Source organism: Squalius cephalus, assembly GCF_949319135.1.
Source record: "Squalius cephalus genome assembly, chromosome: 23".
In the NCBI taxonomy this organism is placed as follows: Eukaryota; Metazoa; Chordata; class Actinopteri; order Cypriniformes; family Leuciscidae; genus Squalius; species Squalius cephalus.
Window position 1 is genome coordinate 6,525,389 of NC_137144.1, and position 22,740 is coordinate 6,548,128.

At 38.9% G+C, this 22,740-nt stretch overlaps 1 protein-coding gene across 4 annotated transcripts; it reads right to left on the reverse strand.

Moving 5' to 3' along the window:
• Positions 1 to 503: 503 nt before the first annotated feature.
• Positions 504 to 20,808, reverse strand: lsm14aa (LSM14A mRNA processing body assembly factor a). 4 transcript variants are annotated; one of them, XM_079859058.1, is made up of 11 exons: positions 20,546 to 20,792; positions 19,340 to 19,503; positions 14,319 to 14,460; positions 13,455 to 13,568; positions 10,183 to 10,359; positions 7,216 to 7,296; positions 5,225 to 5,404; positions 4,279 to 4,441; positions 4,146 to 4,184; positions 3,826 to 4,051; positions 504 to 2,850 (listed from the first exon to the last, which is right to left on the reverse strand). In XM_079859058.1, exons 1-11 carry the CDS (start codon positions 20,664 to 20,666, stop codon positions 2,827 to 2,829), a joined length of 1,431 nt encoding a protein of 476 aa, XP_079715184.1. In that variant the 5' UTR covers positions 20,667 to 20,792; the 3' UTR covers positions 504 to 2,826. The 4 variants fall into 4 exon arrangements, with proteins under 4 accessions (XP_079715184.1, XP_079715185.1, XP_079715186.1 ...); XM_079859059.1 differs by lacking the exon at positions 7,216 to 7,296 and having other exon boundaries at positions 20,546 to 20,799; XM_079859060.1 differs by lacking the exon at positions 13,455 to 13,568.
• Between the last annotated feature and the right edge of the window lie 1,932 nt (positions 20,809 to 22,740).

A 22,740-nucleotide genomic window follows, 5' to 3' on the forward strand; every position in this document is an offset into this window, starting at 1 on the left:
GAGAAGCTTTTGCATTTGCTCACAACTTTAACAAAAAGCAACATGAAAAATATAAAAATAAACCAATTCAAAATATTAAAGACTAAAAAGGTCCTAAAATACACCGCTAAAATAAGTTTTAAAATACATTTTAATCATATTTTGTCATGCTTTAAACTACACGTTTTTAGCACACTAGAGCACATGTGAAGTATTATAATTAACTGTAGTGGGTTATTTGATATTACAGTTTAAGTTAACATTTTAAATGCACTAAATTCACTGCAACTTCATTACAAACATAATACGTGACAGATTAGATTATGTCCGTATACTTTAAACATGCTTCAAACACAACTGAAGTATTTCTATTCAACTCCCTGCATTTCCCTCGCCTACCGTTAACCTGAACATGCAATAAAGTGTCTTAAATCACCACACTCAAAGTAGCCGTTTTAAAATAAGCAAAAGTACGGAGAGTGTAAAGACGGCTCAACCCAAAGCAGCAAACAAATCACACAACAGATATTAAACAGTTTATTCTTGCATCTAGTAAAAACCTCTTTACATGTGATGTGAACAGACGCCATGCTGAGGTTCAGGAGGAGAGTGTGTGTCGACCCTGACGGAAGGAGTGTGTTTAGAAAGACATTTCCAGAACAGTATTTGCCTCAGATTAGCGGCTTGTGACAAGACCTGCATGCAGCAACTTCCAGTTTACACGCGAGCGTTACTGTCCCGACACACACACACACCTGGGATTTACACGAGTGTAATACACAGTCACTAAAGGGGGAAACAGAATTAAATGAGCCGACTAATAATACTAGCTTAATCCTTTTAACCATTAACGTTCCTAATTATATATATATAAAACAGTGAAATTTTAGGACATGGACATGTTGTTCCTGGATAAAGGTAACCCTTGTTTATTTGTTCATGTTGATCAAATTAAATATGTTTAGCTCCATTACTAAGCCCTCCATCATGTCCTTCACTGTAAAAAGTGAATAGTTGGATCAACTTGAACAAATTACTTCAATTGGTAACACCTAAAGAAATTAAGTTCTCAACTTAAATTATCATGTTTTATCATGAAAAACGTGATAATTTAAGTTGAGAAAACTTAATTTCTTTAGGTGTTACCAATTGAAGTAATTTGTTCAAGTTGATCCAACTGTTCACTTTTTACAGTGTTGTGCTTCAGATGATTTACTCGTGTCAAATTCAAATCAAAAGTGTATTACTGGAACCAAGAGCTTGAGAAGTAGTGCAAGATGATATTTCACACAAGATCCAAAATTCAAAGTGTTTTGGGTCTTACAGACTTTAATATATAATCTGAAAACAAAGTTTATTTCATCATCATAATCAACTTGCCCAAATATCCCAACAATTTAAACAAACATTTAACAAGACTGAACATTTTAGCAGTGATGTCATAACCATACGCCACACAACCAAGTGAACGGATCATCAAAAATGGCCAATTAAAATATCAAATCTTCCAACTTTAGTGACATAAATCCATAAAACTGCGAAGACAAGGTAAAGATGTCAGGGGCCAAACAAAGCGGATCAGAAAATGAAATATGGTGACATCTCGAGTGCTCTACAGGTGTGGATATGACATCACGACGCGCACGTCAGGTGAGGACGAGGTTACGTGTCACTATGACATCATGCTAGTGCAGTCAGTGATTATAAACGCACAGTAGCTGAACAGGGAGAGATGGGAAAAGCATTAATACTACACAACATTCTGGCTTTCAGCGCTCACGTCAAAGACACACTAGTGAATAACGTCTCCAATAATGGTAAAGCCTCGCCGCGAGCTCTAGGCTCAGGGTGGATATGTGTTTTTCACGGCGTGAAGAATATACGCCTCGATGCTGAACGCCAGTCGTGTCACTGTTAGTGGCGATGGTGACTGCAGCATAGAGGTTTGTAGCATTACTTTCTAAGATGGGAATCAGGAAACGTCTGCTACAAAAGTGCTACTTCCTGCAAAGTGAACCTCGAATATAAATCTATATCATATCGTCGAGTCACTTCGCTTTGTTTGACCATATCGTGTCGTTTTAGTTTCAATCGTGGCATTTCACACTCGAAAAGTAATTGTTTCCCTCAAAGGCAGCATTTCCGTGTTTTTTTTTTTTTCTTCTTTTTTTCATTTTATCTAAAATGTCTTTTAGTGAAATTCTATCAATACTGACATTCGCCTCGAAGCGCAAATCCCGAACGGCTCGAGGAATATCTCATAAACTAATGGATAAATATATCCAGAGAAAGCCAAGTCAAATTGTACCACGTTTGTAAATATCTAATAATAATAAAAAAAAATCCCTACTTGCTACAGGAACAGTGACGTTGGGGGTCGAAGGATGAAATTGCATTAGAAAAATATGGTAATATATAACTTAGCTCCAGGCGGTCTATTCTGAGGACACTAAGATACTTTATAGCAAAACAAGTCAAAAATAAAGCTCATTCAGTGATGAGAATCATCAATGCGTTATTATAGATGATCCGCACAGCTGTAAGCAGCAGGATATCAGATTCAGGTTGAGCATGGAAGGTCAACACAACAACAGAAAGTCCCTCAGAAGCCAGAATATATTTGAATCCATCTGGAAATATTATTCTCAAATTAACAATTCGGAAAAAATTGCATTTGTCCCACTCCTCAGGAAGAAATAGAGTAGATGTTTGATTAATATCCAGGTTTCAAGCAGTCGAAACCCCAGTGCTGGTGACAGATTTACAACACGTACATGATCTCCTCGTTCTGACCCGAAACGCACAGTTCCCACACAGATCAGGTCTTCTGGAGCCCTCGTGTCATCACTACGCCGCGATCTTGTTGTCCTTCTGGAGAAACCAATGAAGAGAGAAAAACAGTGACTAGTTATTCAGTTAAAACTACAAACCAACAGTCATAAAAAGTTTTTTGTTTTTCTATATTTAACACCTGATTCTAACAATTAACATTAAATATCACAAATAAAAACGTAAGACAGGGTTGTACACTCAAGTAGGGGCTAGATGATCTACAACCAACTGTTGGCTAATAGCGCTGATATTTCCCATTACGAATCTATGGGTTCAATATGCGTCACATGACTAAACATGCGTCATCGTTTTCAAATCCATCCATTTTCAGTCCACACTTCAACACAAAAACAGCGTTTTCGAATGTATTGTTTTCTAAAAGCTTGGTTTTTATTAATAAAATCTCTGTCTCAGTGTGGGAGATGCAAACGACACCGCATTAGTGTGAACAAGGCCTCAGTGAATACTCTCCATCACCGATTGTGCTGATTCTGACGTTAAGTTTGGGTTTTAGGGAGAAACGACAGCGCACCGCTGCGAAGGGAAGGAAGTTATGCTAGAATCGTGGCTAGCTTTTAATAGTTTTACCTCAAATATGTTCTTTTTATAATCCTTGGAAGCCGAAATCGAAAACAAAATTAGATTAATATCACAGCTCTTAAGTGTAAGCAGACGTCTGAATGTTTAGTCGTCTCAGCCACCGTCATTCTCTCTTCTGGATTGCGAATAGCAAAAATGCATCAGACAAATGGTTTAATATGATCGCATATAGAAATGGCTGGCAAGACAGCGTCTGTAAACACCGGTAATGTCAGAGCTTCTCGATACGACGGTCTTTCATAATTCAGCCCCGGGCCGTTTAATTAATACCCAGTTTCGGTGCGCATTCCTATGTTAGATAAACATTTTTTAAAAAAGGGCCAACAATTTGTGCCCTACAAGAGGAAAGTGGCAAATATTGTAGAAGTGCATATATGTCAACTATTGATCTTTAACACAGGAATGATTTATTACCCGGTACTCAAAATCAGCGAACTCTCTTCCTCCTTGACTGCCTCTGAATCCCCCTCTGAAGCCACTTCCACCAGGGTACGACCCGAACGAGCCCCGACTGAACCCACGGCCCCGGCCCCCCCTGAAGCCCATGCCTCCGCGACCTCTGAACCCTCCACGGCCCCGTCGCAACGGGATGCCAAACGTCTCCGCGTTCATCCTCCGCTCCTCCGCCCAGGTATTCCTCCTGAAATTAAAACAAGCTCAAATTCACGAAGTTTCTACACAAACGGAGGCTTCCTTCCTCTGCCATACAGCCGTTTGTCTTCTGTTGGACTTACCGGGGGAAACCGGACCCTCCGGACCTCTCGGCTGCCTTCCTGTTTAAGATCAGACACAATCATTTCACAGTCAGATCATGGCTGTTGCATCATGTACCAAAAGTGAGATTCTCCACATGGAGGCTGGTCTGACCTTGTATCATCGCAGGAGATGTTGTCGAAAAAGGACTTGGTTTTATCGTAGTAGCAGTTTGATCCGAGAGGAACTTCCTCCTCAGCGTGTCCTTCACTGTTCTGAGTGTCGACTCCCGAATCAGCCTTGTCCTCGCCATTCAAAGCTTTTTCAGGCTTCTCATCTGAACAAACATACACTGTTAATACAAAGACACATAACCCTGCATATTTGTTAGACTACAGCATGAGAACACTATTTTCTTTACTCTCCTTTGTAAAAAGGTGTGCTTAATTGTATTGAACGTGCACTTGTAGTGTAGTGTACTTCAGATATTACAAGTATGAAAAAGCTCTGTACTTGTACTAATATGATATTAATGAAATAAAAGGCCAAACATAAAATCATGTTTCACATGATTGTTTCTAAACACGTATGTACACTTTTAAAAAGTGCACTTTGTATTGTCAAATTAGACTATTTTCTTCAAAATAAAACTGAAATTGTTTTAATATTTTGGTTGTGCTTTAAAGTACACTTATTTTGATGCATTGACTAACATACTACAGCACGAGTACTTGATTACAATTTTAACTGTAGTGTTATTCGATATTACATTTAAAGTAAATATATTAATATGTACTAAATTGTGAGATCATTATAAAGGTGTAATTATTTAAATACATGACACACAAGCTTCAACAAATTACATTTAAGTATATTTAGTATGGCATAAATGTTAGTACACTTAAACCATATTTAAAACTGTGGAAAAAAAAAAAAAAAAGACAAATAAAGTACTTAAGCCCTAAAAAGGTCAAGAAAAGCACTATAAAGTTCAGCTAACTGCATTTAACAAATTTAAACTAATACACTTTCCTTGCAATTAACAAGCATTTAAATGTCCAAAAACATTAACATTCTTTTAAAAGCACATTATTTGGCACATTTAGGGGTCAGTTTGTACCTTTCAGCTTGAGTTTGCTCTGGAACTCCTTGTCAATCTCGTCTTTGTTGAACTGAGCATTGGCGCTCTCAAAGTCAAAGTCTTTCTCGAACTTCATAGGTCCTTCTCTGCGCACAGGGAAGCGCCCTCGACCCCGATGACCTCCAGCGCGCCCGCGGCGAGCAGCAGGATGGCCATCAGCTGAAAACACACAAACACTGGGTTATTGCTCTGCAAAACACAATGTCATAAATACATTTTTAATGTGGGCCATATATGAAATAGAAAATAAATCAAAGATTGCAAAAAAAAGGATCCATTCTAAGCATGCTTAGTGACGTTCAGTTGCTAGAAATGTAAGAGTCTATTAGCACCTCATAGAGGCCTTGACAGTAGAGATGCACCGATTCATCGGCTGGTGACCGGAATTGGCCGATTTTCACGTGATCGGCCATGACCGGCGACCGGCCGGTCAGTCTGACATATGCCGATTTTATGCCGATCAAATGCACTCGGGCGCCGCATGATTAACCTTTTGAGCAGTATGGTCTCATATATGGGATTTTTATTTCTGTGCCCCTGAGAGTACGGTGCCACATTTAGAATGTTCAGTGACGTCGATTCAAACTGCTTTCGCGCGTTGGCTGGCGCTGAGCCAGAGTTGGACGAGTTCAGCGCTGTCATATCACACAACTAAGAAGTGTTTTCAACCTCATAATGTTTATTTTAGGTTTCAGATATTTAAATACACACAAGCACGAGTATAACAATACATTTGGAGTTTGTAAAATACACACTGATCAATGTCTGTGGAAGCAGCAATAACAATCTATTCAAATATAATTTGCCGACATGTGTTATTCATATCAGACAAACATAGTGGAAGTAACTATAAAGTTGACTCTATTCTTCTCAGTTCACCGGCCACTTTCTTGCATTCATTTCGGGAGAAACTGATGAATTCACGTGCTGTAAATCCGACTGACAGGACAACATTGCAGTGCCCATCTCATGTTATAGATCAAGATTATTTATAAAGGTTTTTAAACGACCAAACACACTCACTTACACGTATTTGAGAATCGGAATATCAGATAGGCTAGTTGATGACATGGTAAGCAAGTTTGTGAATATTTTGAATAAAAAAGGAAAAGCGAAATAAAAGCGACACATCTGTCATGCAGTATTATTGTGGCTGCGGTGTATCGCGTGACGTGTCGCCATGGAAACATTAAAGGGAACGTTCGCCTTGAAAAAAACTCACTCTGGGGGTGGGGGGGTCAGTTAGAATATTTTAAACTTACGCGTGAAAGGGTTAAAGAAAAGATCGAAAATAAATATTTGTGTGTGCTGTAAAGTGGTTAGAAAAAAATTAAATCGGAATCGGCTAAAATCGGTATCGGCAGGTCAAACTCAATGAAAAATCGGAAATCGGAATCGGCCTAGAAAATTGTAATCGGTGCATCTCTACTTGACAGACATTATTAGTTACATTTAGTTGGTGTAGAGAAAAATGCAGAAGTTGTCGACTGAAGAGGAAGTAAATCAATGAAAGTATCACTGCAAGTAAACAAACACAGCTTGTGTGAACACAGCTACACAAGCATCATAAGGACACAAAGCCCTTTCCACACACAGCAGCGCAAACACACTTTCTACTGTGTCTAGGGTGTAGAAACCCCTTAAACCAGCTGTTTGTTAAGCCGTCTGCTTAAAACATTTAAAGGTATAATGACGAGTAAAAACAGCGTTTTGAGTGAATCTCATGAAAACACTCAGGCCAGCAAACCAAGTAAATATGCATTATTTGCTTAATGTACTTTATGCATTTTTTGATTTTGGGGTGAAGTGTGTTCTCATCAGGTTGCATGAGATTCACCCTTTCACAAGTTCCTATAAATGAAGAAAGCTTGCTAAAAAAAGCCAGTGTATGGACAGATGTGAAATACAGACGGGCGAAGCTCTGATAGGAATCATGCAGTTTCAGCATCTTTCAGCAGATGTGTTATAACCTGCGAGCCGTTTAGTAGCGTCCCCGTTTCCTCCTTTGGACTGACTGGACTCTGGTTCACTTGGTTTCGGGACATCGGTACCTGGGAGAGTATAGCTCTTCAGGACTATGACACATTAAGCTTTACCAAATCCCTGTAGCAGAACCTGTTTTAACACTAGTGTTGCTCAAACGGTGTCATATATCTCTATTCTATAGATCTTTTTCTTCAGAAGCACTAATAAAAAGCCTGTACTTCCTGGAAAATTATAGGCTATCCAGAATCCATCAAGTTTGTCAAGTAACAGCCTGAGTCAAAGGCTGTGTTAAACTAGACTAGCACTTTGGGGCATCTGAGGCCCAAACGTTATTGCAGTACTACAGGCTGTTCACACCAAGAACGATAACAATAAAGATAATTATAAGGAGAACTATATTAGCGTCCACACCAGCAGACTAGGGGTGTAACGATACACAAAACTGACGGTTCGGTACGCCCCACGGTTTTGACATCTTGGTTCTGTTCGGTTCGGTGGGGTGGGGGGTTTAGAAAGCTAAAATTGCTGCTTCTTTTTTTTTTACAGTGGTTTAATGAACAAATTCTGTCTTTGTCTTAATTAATTCAATTACAATTAAACTTTTCGCAAGGATAAAAAAAAAAAAAAGATCTGCTAATGCTGTAAACTATATAGGGAGCCCACAAACTATAACCTTTAAGGTTAACAACAGAGCCTAGACTTTTAGCCTAATTTCAGATAGGCCTACTATCTATTTTTAGATATAATAATCAACACTCAACACATTGTATGAAAACATGTAAACTGCACATGAGGCAGTTTTCTAATTTTTAACTTTTAACAGTTTTCTACTCTAATTTGTTATTGAAATATAAATATTTACACAGTTGCTGTCATTTTCATGACAGATATTTAAAACATAGGCTACATTAAATAATCAAGATATAAATCATTAACATGTTAAGTAAAATATATTATATAGGCTAATATAGTGCATTTATTTAGTGCAAGAGTTCATTTAGGAACCAACAAGCTGTGGACACTGAATGACTTGCCTGAGGTAAATATAAGGTGACAAACTAAGACGTTTTATTGGCGTCTTTCCGCTGCTGAAACACTGATTGATTGATTACACAAGTTATGATGCCTTTCAGTAAGTATACTGTATCTTTTAACATACCTTCAGGTGTCCATTCATGTTTATTCTGTAACTGAGGAAGAGAATCGCGTTTACTCGTGCTGCCGCTTTAAATGAGGATAGTACAGTGATCTGTCACGCCACATCAAAGAGCGCCAAAACGGCATTTATTGTTTGAATTTCGTGATCAAATAGACAGAATTTGAAAGATTACACCTTGCTTATTATCGAAAGTAACAAAATACGGAGCTTGCTATTATAGGGTGTTAATGGTGGTTAGGCTATAACGCTGTATTCGTTGTGTACACATAAGACATGAGGTCCATTGAGCCGGGGCTGGGTCGCAGTAGCACCTCAATGCAGTACACAAGATCCGAGGGGAGGAGTCGGATCTTATATAAGGGGTGGAGATTGGTAGGTTTAGGGGTGGGTTTAGGGATCAGGGGGTGGAGATTGGTAGGTTTAGGTATGTAAGGTGGGAGGAGTTGGATTTTATCCAACTCCTCCCCCCAGATTTTATGCTCTGCATTGAGGACCATCTCCTGGGTCGGGGCAGCAGGGGGCGGGGCGTCCTCGGTATGCCATGGGAGTATCGCGATACGTATCGTGGTTTTTCGGTTCGGTTTGAATATCGTTACACCCCTACAGCAGACGATATCGTTTTGTCGTCTGCCGCTTTAAAAGTTCAAGCTCTGTAAAGTTGAGTGGATTCTGATTGGCTGTCAATGTTTATATCATTCATCAACTGGAAATAAATGTTCTGAAAGTGAACAATATTTCTCTGTGCCATTGTTGTAGTTGTGGCATGGACTCTTTTATATATTTTATATTTAGAATGATTTTTAGAACTACAGCTATCGTTAATTTTATAGTTATCATTCTTGGTGTGAACGGACCTCAAGGGCCTAACACTCTCAAAGTTAAAAGTTAATTACCTTTGATGTTAAAACATGTTCTCTAAACTAGGAGTAAAGGTCTATTCACACCAAGAACGATAACTATAACGATAACTATAACTATATTTGCGTCCACACCAACGAACGATAACAGTTTGTTTATTCTAAGCTTGTGCGCTGCAGTTTCAAAGTGTGGAGAACGTCATTGAAGATGTTTTTGCTGTTCTTGTTGCATTTACACAGCTTTAACCAGCAGATGTCCTATGTTTTGAGTGAAGCTAGTGTAACCGATATAATCCAACAGTGAATTTAGCTGACGTAGTCAATATAGTGGAATAAAGACAATCTAGTCTTTTTCACCGCAACTTCAAAGGAAGCAAGACAATGTTGTCGTTGGTGCAGTGGATAGCTGAGGTAATACTTCTGTTATTCAGAAGGTATGAACGATTGTTTTCCATATCCATTTTCTTGAAAAGGGGCTTGACAAACAGTGGTGGATTTTTCTGGACCATTTTAAATGTGCAAGCCCTTAAATTAGAATGGATTCTGATTGGCTGTCAGCGTTTTAATCGTTCAACAGCTGAAAAAAAAAAATTGTTCCGAAAGTGATCCAATGATATCGTTTCTTTAATATTGAGAATTTTTAGAACTATATCTTTATCGTTATTGTCCTTGGTGTGAACGGGTCTCAAATACATTTCACTACTGCTATGTGTCAGATTAGGTCTGGGGTGGGAATCCCCAAGTCGACACTTCCCACTTTCGACTTGATTGTGTTGGTCAATCACACGATACAGTCATGTGTACAGTCCACAAGAGGGCGCCATGACTCATTACATGTTCTGTAGGGCATTTCACAAACCAACGGGGATGAATTCTTTGTTGACCATTTGGAAATGTGGTAATGCAGAACTACAATAGCCAAAATGTTTCCTCACCCCTCATCTGCTCCGCGAGGTCCAAAGGCATCTGGGTATTGGTGGAGGCGGCACGAGTTGAGACCGGGCTCTTGCGGCCCAATGTCGTGAGAGCAGTGGTGACCGCAGGTGCTGATGGGGCAGAAGGCTCCACTGGGGGGCTTTTTCGGAGAGCGTCCAGAGCCGGACTGGTGTGACCTGCATTACAGAAATGGCAAAAGTTAAGAGACATAAGATAAAGTGACAAGACCTGATAGTTCACAGCCAAAAATGTTAAGAACCGCAGCCACCCTGACCAGGAAATCAGTGCTGGTTAGAAGACAAAATCTGGTGAATTGTGTTAATGGAATAATTTGATTAAAAACAAAGATCATAATCCAGTCACACACTCCAATATTAATATTAATAGGAGAAATCTTAAATCAGCATTTCAAGAGACACGTACACACAGCAGCTAAATAAAGTTATTGCAGAGAGCTTAATCCAGTACACACAGAGTTCAGGAACGACAACAGAAAGTGTCAGGTCATGATAACCACACTTACATCAAGTGTGTAGTCTCTGCACAGAATCGAACTGAAGAAATAGTTATTGCAGTTGAGTCACCCACAAGTTTTTAAATTTGGCTTTTGACCTACAGGAACTACAAAGACCATCAAGTCATATAGGTTAGCATCGCCACACAAACATGGTGGAAGTGGCTTCCTAGTGGGCGAGGCCACTCAGGTCAGGGAACATCACAGGAAACCCAAGCACTGGAAGCAGAGTCTTAGCATATTACACTTCTAGCAGCAGGGACAATCTAGCCCAGTGGTGGCCAACTCAGGTCCACTCTCCTGCAGAGTTTAACTCCAACCCTGATCAAAAACCCTAATTTTAAAGTAATCCAGAAGACTTTAGTTAGACTCTTCACATATGTTTGATTAGGGAGGGAGATAAACTCTGCAGGAGCTTGAGGACCACAGTTGCCCGTCTCTAATCCAGCTCAATGATGCAAGACAGTCTAAGCAGAAGTGAGAAACTGGGAAAGTATGGTGGAAAGTAGGACCTTCAAGGATGCTGGGCAAGGTGGGCCCTCCTTAAAAGGAAGATAAAAATGACTCCATGATGCTGGATCCCTTTTTGAATCTTTTCTGCTGAGGGTGGTCTGTAATCCCTGGGGAACTTACACAGGTGATTGCGAAAGGTCGTACTGTGTAAGATCTTTGGTCGAGTGACCTCAACGACACACATCCTGTCGGGCTGCAAGACATCAGGGACTCAGGGAAAGAACAGGTGTTGCCATGATAAAGTGCCATCAGTGCTCACAGGCATCTTGGAATAGGAAAGGACCAAACACCCAGTCAGGGTATAGCAGGCATATGCAATTTCTTTAAGGAATAAGACAAACTCATCCTAATTACACACCAAGGTCAAATATGTTGCACTATTGCCAAGGGAGTGGACATGGACCTAGGTGGAAGGTTTCAGTTCAACCCTGGAACCAGACAGATATATGGAGCCCAGAGGGAAAACTATGCTGTTGGAGCTGCCAGAACCCTGGGAAAAGGGTTGCCAGGAGGCATCAGAGAGGAAAGCAAGCACAAGGAGCTGGATGACTGGTGTGGTTGTTACCAATAGGGAGTTCCCCATCCAAACAATGTGGAGGCTAGTGGGGGTGGGGGGGTTGAGAAGTGTGTGGCAGCACATAGTTTGGAGAATCACTGGGAAAAATCGACTGTTATGGAACTGGAAAGTAGTGAGCTAGGAGCCAGAAGATGCGCAGTGAATTGCGGCAACGACTGACCCAGTAGAGTTGAGTCGTAGCTGGGGTCAAAACACTCAGGGAAGGTCTGGGCATCAACCAAGGAAAATGCCTTCCTCAGTGACACAGAGGAAAGTGTTGCATGGATATATTGGGCTGGAACACACTGCAAACACACGAGGTCACCAAGCAAGTTAAAAGTTTAACAAGCTCGAGTCTTTTGAGAAAGTGGGAAGATGAGACAGAGACTTGATGTTCATGGCAGACAATAGGTCTCTGGTCAGCCAAGTTAGCTTGGGTCAGGCAAATGGGTTAAAACAGAAATCATATTTCCTGTAGGGCTGTCAAATAAAAATCTGAATTTCGAATATTCGGCGAATTAAAAAAAAACCTGCACATTCGAATTTATGGTGGGTCACACGGTGCGCGAGAAATGATGATAACGTAACTGAAGCAGTTTGTTTTTTGTTATCTTATCCAGTATACAGTGTGGCTGCGTTGTTTATTTGAAAAGTGGCGGGAAAAGGCTTCCTGTTGATGAAAACCCTCTCAAAAATCATGCAATGACATACTTGACCATACATGGCACATCGGTCAGAGCTGAGCATGTTTTCATCAGCTGAAAACAGTGTCAACAGAAAGCGCTCAGCACTCACTGCAGATCAAGTTGACCATCTGGTGTTTTTGATGAACAATATGTAGATGTGTAGTGAGTATGTTATGTAGTGGATTGTTTCTGAATGGCAGTTTGCTATTTTGTGTTTATGTAGTACATCACGCTGTCTGTTGAGACGTGTTTTCTCATGTTATTGATGCACTTACAGAGTTTTATGAACTATTATAACCTAATATTCCTTGCATGCACATTAAGGAAATTATATTTTATTTAAGAACAATCGTTTCAAAAGTGAATGCACTTTAAAAAGTGAATGTGACTTCATTTCAATAAAAGATGCGACGCTTGATTAGGTTTATATTTGTTTATTGCTCTCGCTTGCGTCCTCTTGTGGGCATAGGAGACAATACAGTACTTTTTCCCTCTAATATTAAGTATTGCCTTAAGACTTCAAATATAGTTAGAAATTTGCCAATATTTCAGAAATTTTAATTTAGCTTTTCAGCCATTTTGACAGCACTAATTTCTTGTTTACATTACATAAACTCCTGTGTTCTGTACACACATAATTCACTCCCTCATTTAAATGTGATTATTATTGCCAAAGGTTTGCAGCGTGGATGTTGCCCATAAGTTATGGTAGTCAGAAAACGATTAGACCTTAGTTTTTCCTCTACATGCAGGTGCTTTAAAACTGCCTCTGAGAGTGAGAAATGAAACTGTTACATACGAAACTTTCAAAAGACAAAAGAGACAACGGACACAAAAGACCACCAAACGGTTGGGATCTTGCCGAGATCTAAACACAAGGCTTTATTTTACATTGACCCCTTGTTAGTAACATTTTGATTTCATTTGACGGTTAGATAAACCCAAATCATTTGGTTTATAAACCTTAAATAGTTCGTTTTCGGTCCCCAGGGAATGGTTTACCTTCAGCTACGAAAGCACACAGAGTGTCTCTGTTGAAAGCAGAGGCAATAGCATTGCTCTGAGGCAGTGCTGCGGTCATGCCAGTGTCACTAACAAAACATCCCACTGAACTTCCTGTGAGGAAAGGAGAAGCAGGCACACACATCAGAGGTGCCACAGGATCATCAGATATGGACTCAATTATCCTGTCCTGTCACTTCCGCTCAGCACCTTGTAGAAAAGTATTGGATCTGTATTTTGCAGCTGTAGGCTATGTTATAAAAATATGCCTCTCAGTCGGAGTGTCACAATATATCGAAATACAAAAATGCAACATGTATCGTTTATAGTGACAATATGTATTGTGTATATTTCACCCCAAATAAAATTGTGAGGAAAAAAATTCAAGTTTTCAGAGTTTTAGTGTCAGTACTACATTAAACTATTATATAATGTATAATAATGTAATGGGGGAATATTTGTGGGTTTTGATAATGCCAAATATCTTCTGTTACCAGTAAAAGTGGCCTACATTATTTTAAATATATCTAGTCAGTGAAAGAGTGCAAGCATACTCGTCTGAAATAATTCTGTATTTTCAGGGCCAGAATCAGGAATATTGTTATCCTGGTGTCTCTATTGTCCTGTTCATTGGGTTTCCAGCACTTAGTCAAAGCCTATTCATTTACACACACACAATGTAATACCAAATTGACCATTTTAATCAAGTGCATTTTTTGTTGACCTTTTATTATAGGTCTTGGAGTATCGCAATAATATTGTATGGTGAGATGTATCGAATAGTGACATGAGGGTATCGTTACACCCCTCCTAAGTTTAGTTTGAGCTGAAACATCTCCAGTAGAGCTGTGAAAGGACACTTACCGACACCAACCGTCCCAAACTGTGGCGTGACCAGTGGGGCAGGGTTGAACTGAGGGTACGCTGGGACCTGTGGACGGCTGAACAGCCCATAGGAGTTTCCTGACTGGAAAGATGATGGTGGGGCAGAAGATCCCAAAGAGGACTAACAGATGGAGAAGAATAAAGCATAATGAGGTCAACGGGTCAAGAATTACGAACAATGACAAACTGAAAACCAACACCATTCAATCTAAGTATAATGAAACAAATCTCAGATATTTAAATTCTTAGTACAGGTTAGAATAGTCGCTAGTTTCGGCATATGAAAGCGGAGCTGCCTAACTAGACAGAACTTTTCGGTATCGTAAGCTCTTTACAGGCAGTGTTGGTCAAGTTACTTGGAAAAAGTAATTATTTACTGATTACTTCTCCAAGAAAGTAATCCAGTTACTTTACTGATTACTTATTTTCAAAAGTTACTAGTTACTTTACTAGTTACTTTTACTTTACTAGTTACTTTACTAGTTACTTTACTAGTTACTTTACTAGTTACTTTACTAGTTACTTTACTAGTTACTTTACTAGTTACTTTACTAGTTACTTTACTAGTTACTTTACTAGTTACTTACTAGTTACTTACTAGTTACTTACTAGTTACTTACTAGTTACTTACTAGTTACTTTACTAGTTACTTTACTAGTTACTTTACTAGTTACTTTACAAAAACATGATGCACAAAATTAATACGCTATAAAGCAATAGACCTTTCTGCTTAATTCTATTCTTTCTGCATATTTCATCATCTAAAATTGAATCAAATTAAACATTCTTTTTTAAAACTTGTTTTATTAGTTTCAGAATTTTAACTTTATGCACATTGCATCAATGACTCACTCATTAAGATGGTTGCCTGCCGCCTCCTATTGGCGGTTTATAAATATTTCTATGCACAAATAATATTTCTTATTTGTATATTCAAAAAATATTTTAAATAATCTCATTACATTATTTAATGCCGTTTATTTGATTGGTAACAGCCCTTTAGCATCTTATTATTCTATTGTAATTTATTGATCAAATTTAAGAATTTTAAATGAAAGATGAAGCAAACGATTAGGGAAAAATGCCCTTTATAAAGGTTAAAATATCATAAATATGCCGATTTATATATGTTAAAGCTGACTGAACTGATGAGAATACTGATTCAGAATAAATTATATTTACAACACACACACAAAAAAAATCTAATTTTTTTCCTGTTCTAACAAATGTTTTTACTCGGACAAGTGAATGACTGACCGAAGGACAAATGAAAAGGCTTAAATGTTGAGCCCTGGTATATATTTTTTATTATTATTCATTTATTTACCCATAAACCTGTCTTTAGGAAGCCATAAGTTACAGTGGCAAGAATACCTTTGTGAAACCTTTGGGGGTGGTGGACAGGGTTTACATTAAGACAGGAGTTTGCCTAATCTAGTTGATCATGCATTTCTTTTCTTTTATTCCACAGCTGATGTGTGTAGTTTTTTATTGCTTGCATTAAAATAATTTTCTCTTGTTTTGTTTTTTAATTGCAGTCTTTTTCTTCTGCCATTCATGCTTATCAGCTCCATGCAATCTTACGTTTTTCTTGGTTCAGCTGCACACAGTCTGAAAAGGTTTTTTGGCAGTTTGCTAAAATAAAAGAGTCATTCTAAGAGCTGTTGAATTTTCTACCTTGGGAAAGAACGTTAAACGAACAACTTAAAAAGGCATGACAAATCATGACATAAGACTGACATCACTCACAACGTACCAATGCATTATCCCTCATGAACAAATATAACGTCTGATGTTTGCACGTGCATACAGTTTACCATTACGACATCGTTCATGAATAAACATGACGTCTGAACACGGACAAACGGTGCGTGTTGACGCGTCAAAATTCACGCGTTTCGTTTAAAGACTTTTGAACGCGATCGCTTGCCATAGTGTTTACCACTGACTTCGCGGCGCTCATGTCATTGTCACTCACAAGTCACGGTTCATGTCTCGAGACAGTCTCGCAGTATAACGCAGTAACGCAGCCTGCTTACGGGGAAGTAACAGTAATCTAATTACTGTTTTTGCAATTGTAATCCCTTACTTTACTCGTTACTTGAAAAAAGTAATCAGATTACAGTAACGCGTTACTTCTAACGCGTTACTGCCCATCAGTGTTTACAGGTGGAACTAGTTTTGGGGGGTTGGGTTGAATTGTTTCATACACGTTTAAATTGTGTTCCACATGTATGTAACTTAAACAATTCTGTTTTCCCCCTCACACAACCTCAAATGTACTTTCTCAGCTAGTCTCATCATCTTAAAAAAAAAAAAAAAAAAAAAAAACCTTCTTCCTGACATGAATGCTTTAACTGTAGATATTGTATCGTCATGTTTCTCATTTGTTTTGACTTTTGCTGTACTTCGTGGTGTACAAGTGGTGCTCACTACTAGGGGTGTGAACCTACACTGGTCTCACGGTTCGGTTACGATTATCATGTCATCGATTTAGTTCAATTCGATATCACGATGCACTGCATCCTCAATTTTCAATTTTACTTCTCATGTATACAATTTCTGTCAATAAATACAAGCAGTCAGATATATGAACTGAACCTTTAATTTTACCTGCTCAAAGAAAACGCTTCTTGAATGTATCAAACAAAACTCAAGTCTGGGCACAGAAGACAACAGGAGCACACAAAAGTAAATACTAAAGGTGATGGCTGCCATTCATCCACGACACGAGACCGCAGCTCTGCCAGGCGCTAACAGCTCGGGGTGACAACGGCTGACATGGTTTCTCAAGTTAGTGCCGTTACCCCCTGCATGTTTTATTTGTGCATGACATGATTTACACACAGCGCGTCTTCTCCAAGTCGTGCTTACCAGGTTGTTCATAAAAGCCGAAATGTGCCCAGATGTAGACTTTAAAGTAGTTGGAGCATCTTTAATTACTCGCACTCACGTCTCGCCTCCCTCTGCCATTGTATGCTGCCGCGACAAAGCACGTACGAGACAAATGATGTCAGAAAAGCATCTGTACATTATAATCGGTTATGGTCTATTACTGAACCGATACCGAATCTGCATCGCAATGAATCGTAGAATTGATTAATTTCGACACCCCTACTCACTACAGAGCAAAACGACATCCAAATCCTCGTCTCTGGACGTAACGGGTAGAGCTTGACCTAGTCCAGCTCCAACTACAACGTCCCGAGAGTCATGCTCCACCCATTGGCTCTCGTTTGTTATGGATTTAGACATTTTTTGGTAAGCCTTCTGCAAAAATAACAGGCATCCAATCCAATGTTAAAAGAAAATCTAATTATTTAAACAAATTAACATTCAGTTTAAATAATTTGATGCAATTAATACACCCATGTGTATCCACATGACCTACTGTAACACCCAAATCCGGACAACTGATTTACTAGATATTACAGAAATCTAGGGTTGCCCCTTGATACGTTAGTCGACAAGAAGAGGCTTAGATGACCAAATTTTAATTAGTCGGTAAGTGTCAGAAAACTCCACAGGTAGTGGTGAAGTCACGCAGTCCACGGTGGACATGAGGTAATTAGCATGTCCGGCAGGAAATCTAAGGAATTATTAATAGCAATCGGATGAATGCAGCTGAAGAGATTAATCACACATTGGTGTTGTGTTTTATTTTCTTTACGGTTTTTTTTATTTATTTACAATGATTTAATTATATTTGAACACTTATTTTCCTCACACCTGTAGTGCTTCTTGTTGTTTAATCTTATGTGGTTTCATTGGATATATTTCTCTTCAAAAGATGGAGATAACAGAACCCATTTTTGGGTTATTAACGTCACAGGATGATGTTTTTAAGCTCATTTTTACAATCACTTCGCAACTTTACAAAAAGTTCCTGCACTTTCACAACTGCGTCCTGCTTCTTCGGCTGATAGAAGACAGTAGGGCTGCACGATATGAGCAAAAGCTGCGATGTGCGATAACATTGTTTAATATTGCGATGACGATATGACTTGTGATAAATATTCAAATGTGAATGTTAGCTATACTGTTCCCATGTCTTAGTGCTTTAATAGGTTCTTTGCGTGTTAGGTCAAACGTTTATTACCAGCCTGGTTCAGATTACATGCTTTTAGCGCGATTTTGGCACGATCCGTTTGGCGTAGGGTGTCGTGGGGATTCGTAAGGACAAAGGGCGTCGGGATGCAAGATTCGATCGTTTCATCTCGTAGCCTATAGTGGTCATAGTGTCGACAACCTATGCTTCACGACACCATGACAGAAAGACTTGCATGTTTCATTTTTTAACGGTCCTCCACGACGGGTTGAGTATGTGAGCGAGAGTGCGAGCAACAGTGAGTGTGTGTGTGCGCCAGTGAGTGAGCGAGCGTGTGTGTGTGTGCGCGAGTGAGTGAGCGAGGGACAGTGAGTGTGTGTGCGCACGCGCGAGCGAGCGAGTGTGTGTGTGCATGCGTGCGTGCGATTAATGTTTGCGAGTGAATGTGTGCGTGTCATGGCACGCGATGACTGGTCGGAAAGCAGCGTGTAGTCTGACATGTTTCTTGTCCACAACACGACAAGATTTTAGGAGTCAAAATCGTAATCTGACACCGTGACTATCATAACAGACACAAAAATCTTGTAATCTGAACCAGGCATTATTCATCGTGTCAGGCTGTCTGTTGCGATGTGTTCATCGCACAAGTTCATATCGCGATGACGATGAAAATTCGATGTATCGTTCAGCCCTAGAAGACAGTTAATGACAGTTTTGAGTACCAGACAAAATCTGTAAATTTGGTTTAGGACCAGATCTGGTAAAAAAGACTGGATCCACATTCTTGGCTTTCCTGAAGTTTTGGAAGGATCTAACAGTAGACTTGGATAAAAGATCACTAAACTTTGGCCTATATGCACCAAAAACTCATTATTTGTGTGTCAAGCATCTCATAAACCTTCATTTTTTCATTTGTACAGGATTCAGCCACTGAGAGCATTCTTGTGTGTACCTGAACAATGGCGGGGTCCTGAGGCAGAGAGCATGTCGGTTTGGGAGGTTCACACACTGTCAGGTCTTTGATGTCACTTCCTCTGAATATGATGTACTCAAATGTCTCATCTCTGGGTGCGATGGGGCGGTCCGTGGGTCGGTCCTCCGTGCCGAAGGAGCGCACTGCAACAAGAATTAAGAGAGCCAGACATGAGTTTTAATGAGCTTTCATCCAAGTAATTCGTAATAAATTAGTCTTCTCTGGGGTTTGCCTCTAATCTTCTTAAAATTGGAGAGCTTTTGCTCGGTAAGTAATCCGGTTGTTAAGTTTGACGTCACAGCTTCAAAACAACAAAATGGTGCTAATATACACTCACAGTTCACTTTAGTACTTAATATTTAGTACTTAGTATTAATCTTCATATCAAAGTTGGCCAGACAGTGATTCATCATTCTGGACTTGTTATAATAATGTCTGGGAGTTTTTAAAGTTGAGCTTAAATGTGTGCCATATTAATAGCATCAATAAAAGGACGTTGAAGATAGGATTATCATCTCAATCACAGAAAAGACTGGCAATAAATCATTAAAGATCCCTGAATGCAGTAGTTTTTATCTATGAATGCCAGGTTTAAAGGTTGAGCATTTATCATTTACCGTGGCATCCATGATAGTTTCATCCAAAATATCACAGTGACTATAATTAACACCATAAAACTGTGGTAACTTTGTATTAGCAACCACTAGCATGAGAAAAACTAGACTCTGATTAGACCGCTTACACTGTTTGAATGGGGAAAGATGTTAATAACTACAGTAACTGTGGTATTTTGGCATAAACTCTGGTTAACACGGTACATTTGTAAGAGAATGCATCACTTCGATGTAACAGCTGGATAGAGAGGGTGAATCCTACATTAAACACGCTAACATGCTAAAATCATAGCGAACAGCCAGATTTTGTTTTTTTGAACACGACAAACGCGTTTATTTTGCAGTTATGATGCCCAAACCTACGGCAGGTGAATATGATGCACAAACCCCGAAACCCGCGTATAAAGCCCGAGACTGCCGCACGAGGCTCCAGTGCTCAACACTGCTGTCTGTTTAGGGAGCTCACTACATGTTGAGACGCAGCCTCGATGCTAAATACAACGCGTACCCTCGCAATACTAAGCGTAACGCGACCTAAAGAGTCTTCTTGTGTGTGAAGAGCGTTTCTGACCTTTGGCGAGCGCGACGGTTGAGTTCTCGGTGTCGATGGTGTAGAGAATGCCCTCATAACGGATCTCCGCCTTACTGATCAGACTGATCTTACTGCCGATATACGGCGTGCCGCCGCTCATCGTCACACGATCACTTCAACTAAACTGAGAGAGTTTTGGTAAATATTTATCTGCAATTCACAAGCATAAACAAACTGGTGCTACTGCGTGAGTGTGTTTGCTAATATAATATGGCCGCCTGCATTTTCAGGCCATCAGGCGGAAATGACGTTGAACCGCCTACAATTTCGTCTACGTCAGGGTTTCCCAACTTTAAATGTTGGGGATGTTTTTTTCTTCTTCAAGGATTTAAAAAAAAAAAAAAAATTGTTGGGAATGTATTGGAACCTAAACAGTTAACCTAAATTAATAACCTGAAAATATGAAAGGTTATATATATATATAGGCTATGTCGACTGAGTTTATTAGTGAAAAATGTTCTTTATACTGGACGAGTTGTTTCTTTCTTTACTTTGTTAATTATTATGATTTATTTATCGTTGTTATTTTTTTTTTTAATTTTCATTATTATTTAATTATTTAGTTTGTTAATTGTCTTTATTTATTTTTTATTATATTTATTTATTTACTTACTTTTTTATTTATTTTTACTTTTTATTTATCTTTATTTATTTGTATTTATCTATTTACATTTATCTTTTTTATTTATTTATATATGTATTTATTTACCAAGCTACCAGTTTTGGTCTATAATAGATCTGTCCTATAGTTTTTAAATATGCTACTTAGATCCAGTGGTGCGTGCTCTCTCTCTCTCTCTCACACACACACACACACACACACACACACACACACACACACACACACACAAATAAATATATGATATGATATGATATGATATGATATGATATGATATGATATGATATGATATGTAATAAGATAAGATTCAAGGAATGACATAAAATTTTGCCAATCGCCCCCAACGCTACTGGGCTTGAAAATAAACCCAACCAGTCTCGCTGGTAAAGTTGTCATGGATCATGATGATCGTGGAATCTCTGTTTTGGTTGAACAGAGAAGAGTTGAAGCACTTTACAAAGAGTTACAAACGCCTATGCATCAGAAGAAAGCCAGCATTAGGAATGATCAAAGATAAGCTGTCAAGCTGTCAATTCAGTGAATGAGTTCTGCACTCACTGGCTAAAACTCAATGAAGCAATAGCATGTATGGAATTCAAACTTTCATTTTGCAGAGCCACCATCACATACTAACACCATCGAGTAACTGAGGTTGACGATTTTCTCAATTCAGAACATTATATCGATGACAATAAGCAAAACAACTGCTCTTTTATGCAAGTGCTGAGATCACACTTAAAGGTGCATTGTGTAATGATCTGTGTGTTGACAGAAATGCAATTTCATATACATAACTATGTTTTCAGTGGCGTATAAAGACCTTACTGAATGTTATGTTTTTATTACCTTAGAATGAGCCATTTCTGCTGCGACATTGTTTCTAAACGGACAAGCGTGTTTCATCACTATGTTGTTCTTCATGAGCTAAAGTCAGCGAATAAAACACTGACACAATGATGAACAAGTAACAATAATATTCACAACAACATAATGTTTTACTGAATAATCAAGTAAATATCATTTCTTAATTTATCTTTGTAAAGAAACCTCATTGCTTAAAGGTTGGGTAGGTCAGAATTGTCTAAAAAAACTTTTATTCAAATTTGTTTAAACTGTCTTTATATACCAATACATAATTAAAATGCAAGTACTCTGAAATAGAGAGTATAAAAAATTGAGTGACTATAGTGTATTTAATCTTCAATAAACACAGCTCATTAATTCCATTCACTCCCACCTAAAAACGGGTGCGCGACTACGCGCACGTGGGCAGAGCCAGTAATAGCGGCGGTAGTCATGGCGACGGAGAGTGACAGTCGTGCAAGCCAATCACTTGTTTCGTCCCGGTAGGAATTAATGAGCTGTGTTTTTTGAAGATTAAATACACTATAGTCACTCAATTTTTATACTCTCTTTTTCAAAGTACTTACATTTTAATTATGTATTGGTATATAAAGACAGTTTAAGCCAATTTGAAAAAAAGTTCTTTAGACAATTCTTACCTACCCAACCTTTAACTGGCTACTCTCTGCTGTCTCAGACGACGGCCACCGTA

Bases quoted from the DNA above. Each gene is read 5' to 3' on its own strand.
- lsm14aa (XM_079859058.1), bottom strand. From the start codon at position 20,666: ATGAGCGGCGGCACGCCGTATATCGGCAGTAAGATCAGTCTGATCAGT. The intron at 14,461-19,339 runs GTACACACAAGA...TCCATCTGTTAG, and splicing joins AGGACCCCGCCATTGTTCAG to TCCTCTTTGGGATCTTCTGC. The intron at 4,442-5,224 runs GTACAAACTGAC...ATGTTTGTTCAG, and splicing joins GAGCAAACTCAAGCTGAAAG to ATGAGAAGCCTGAAAAAGCT.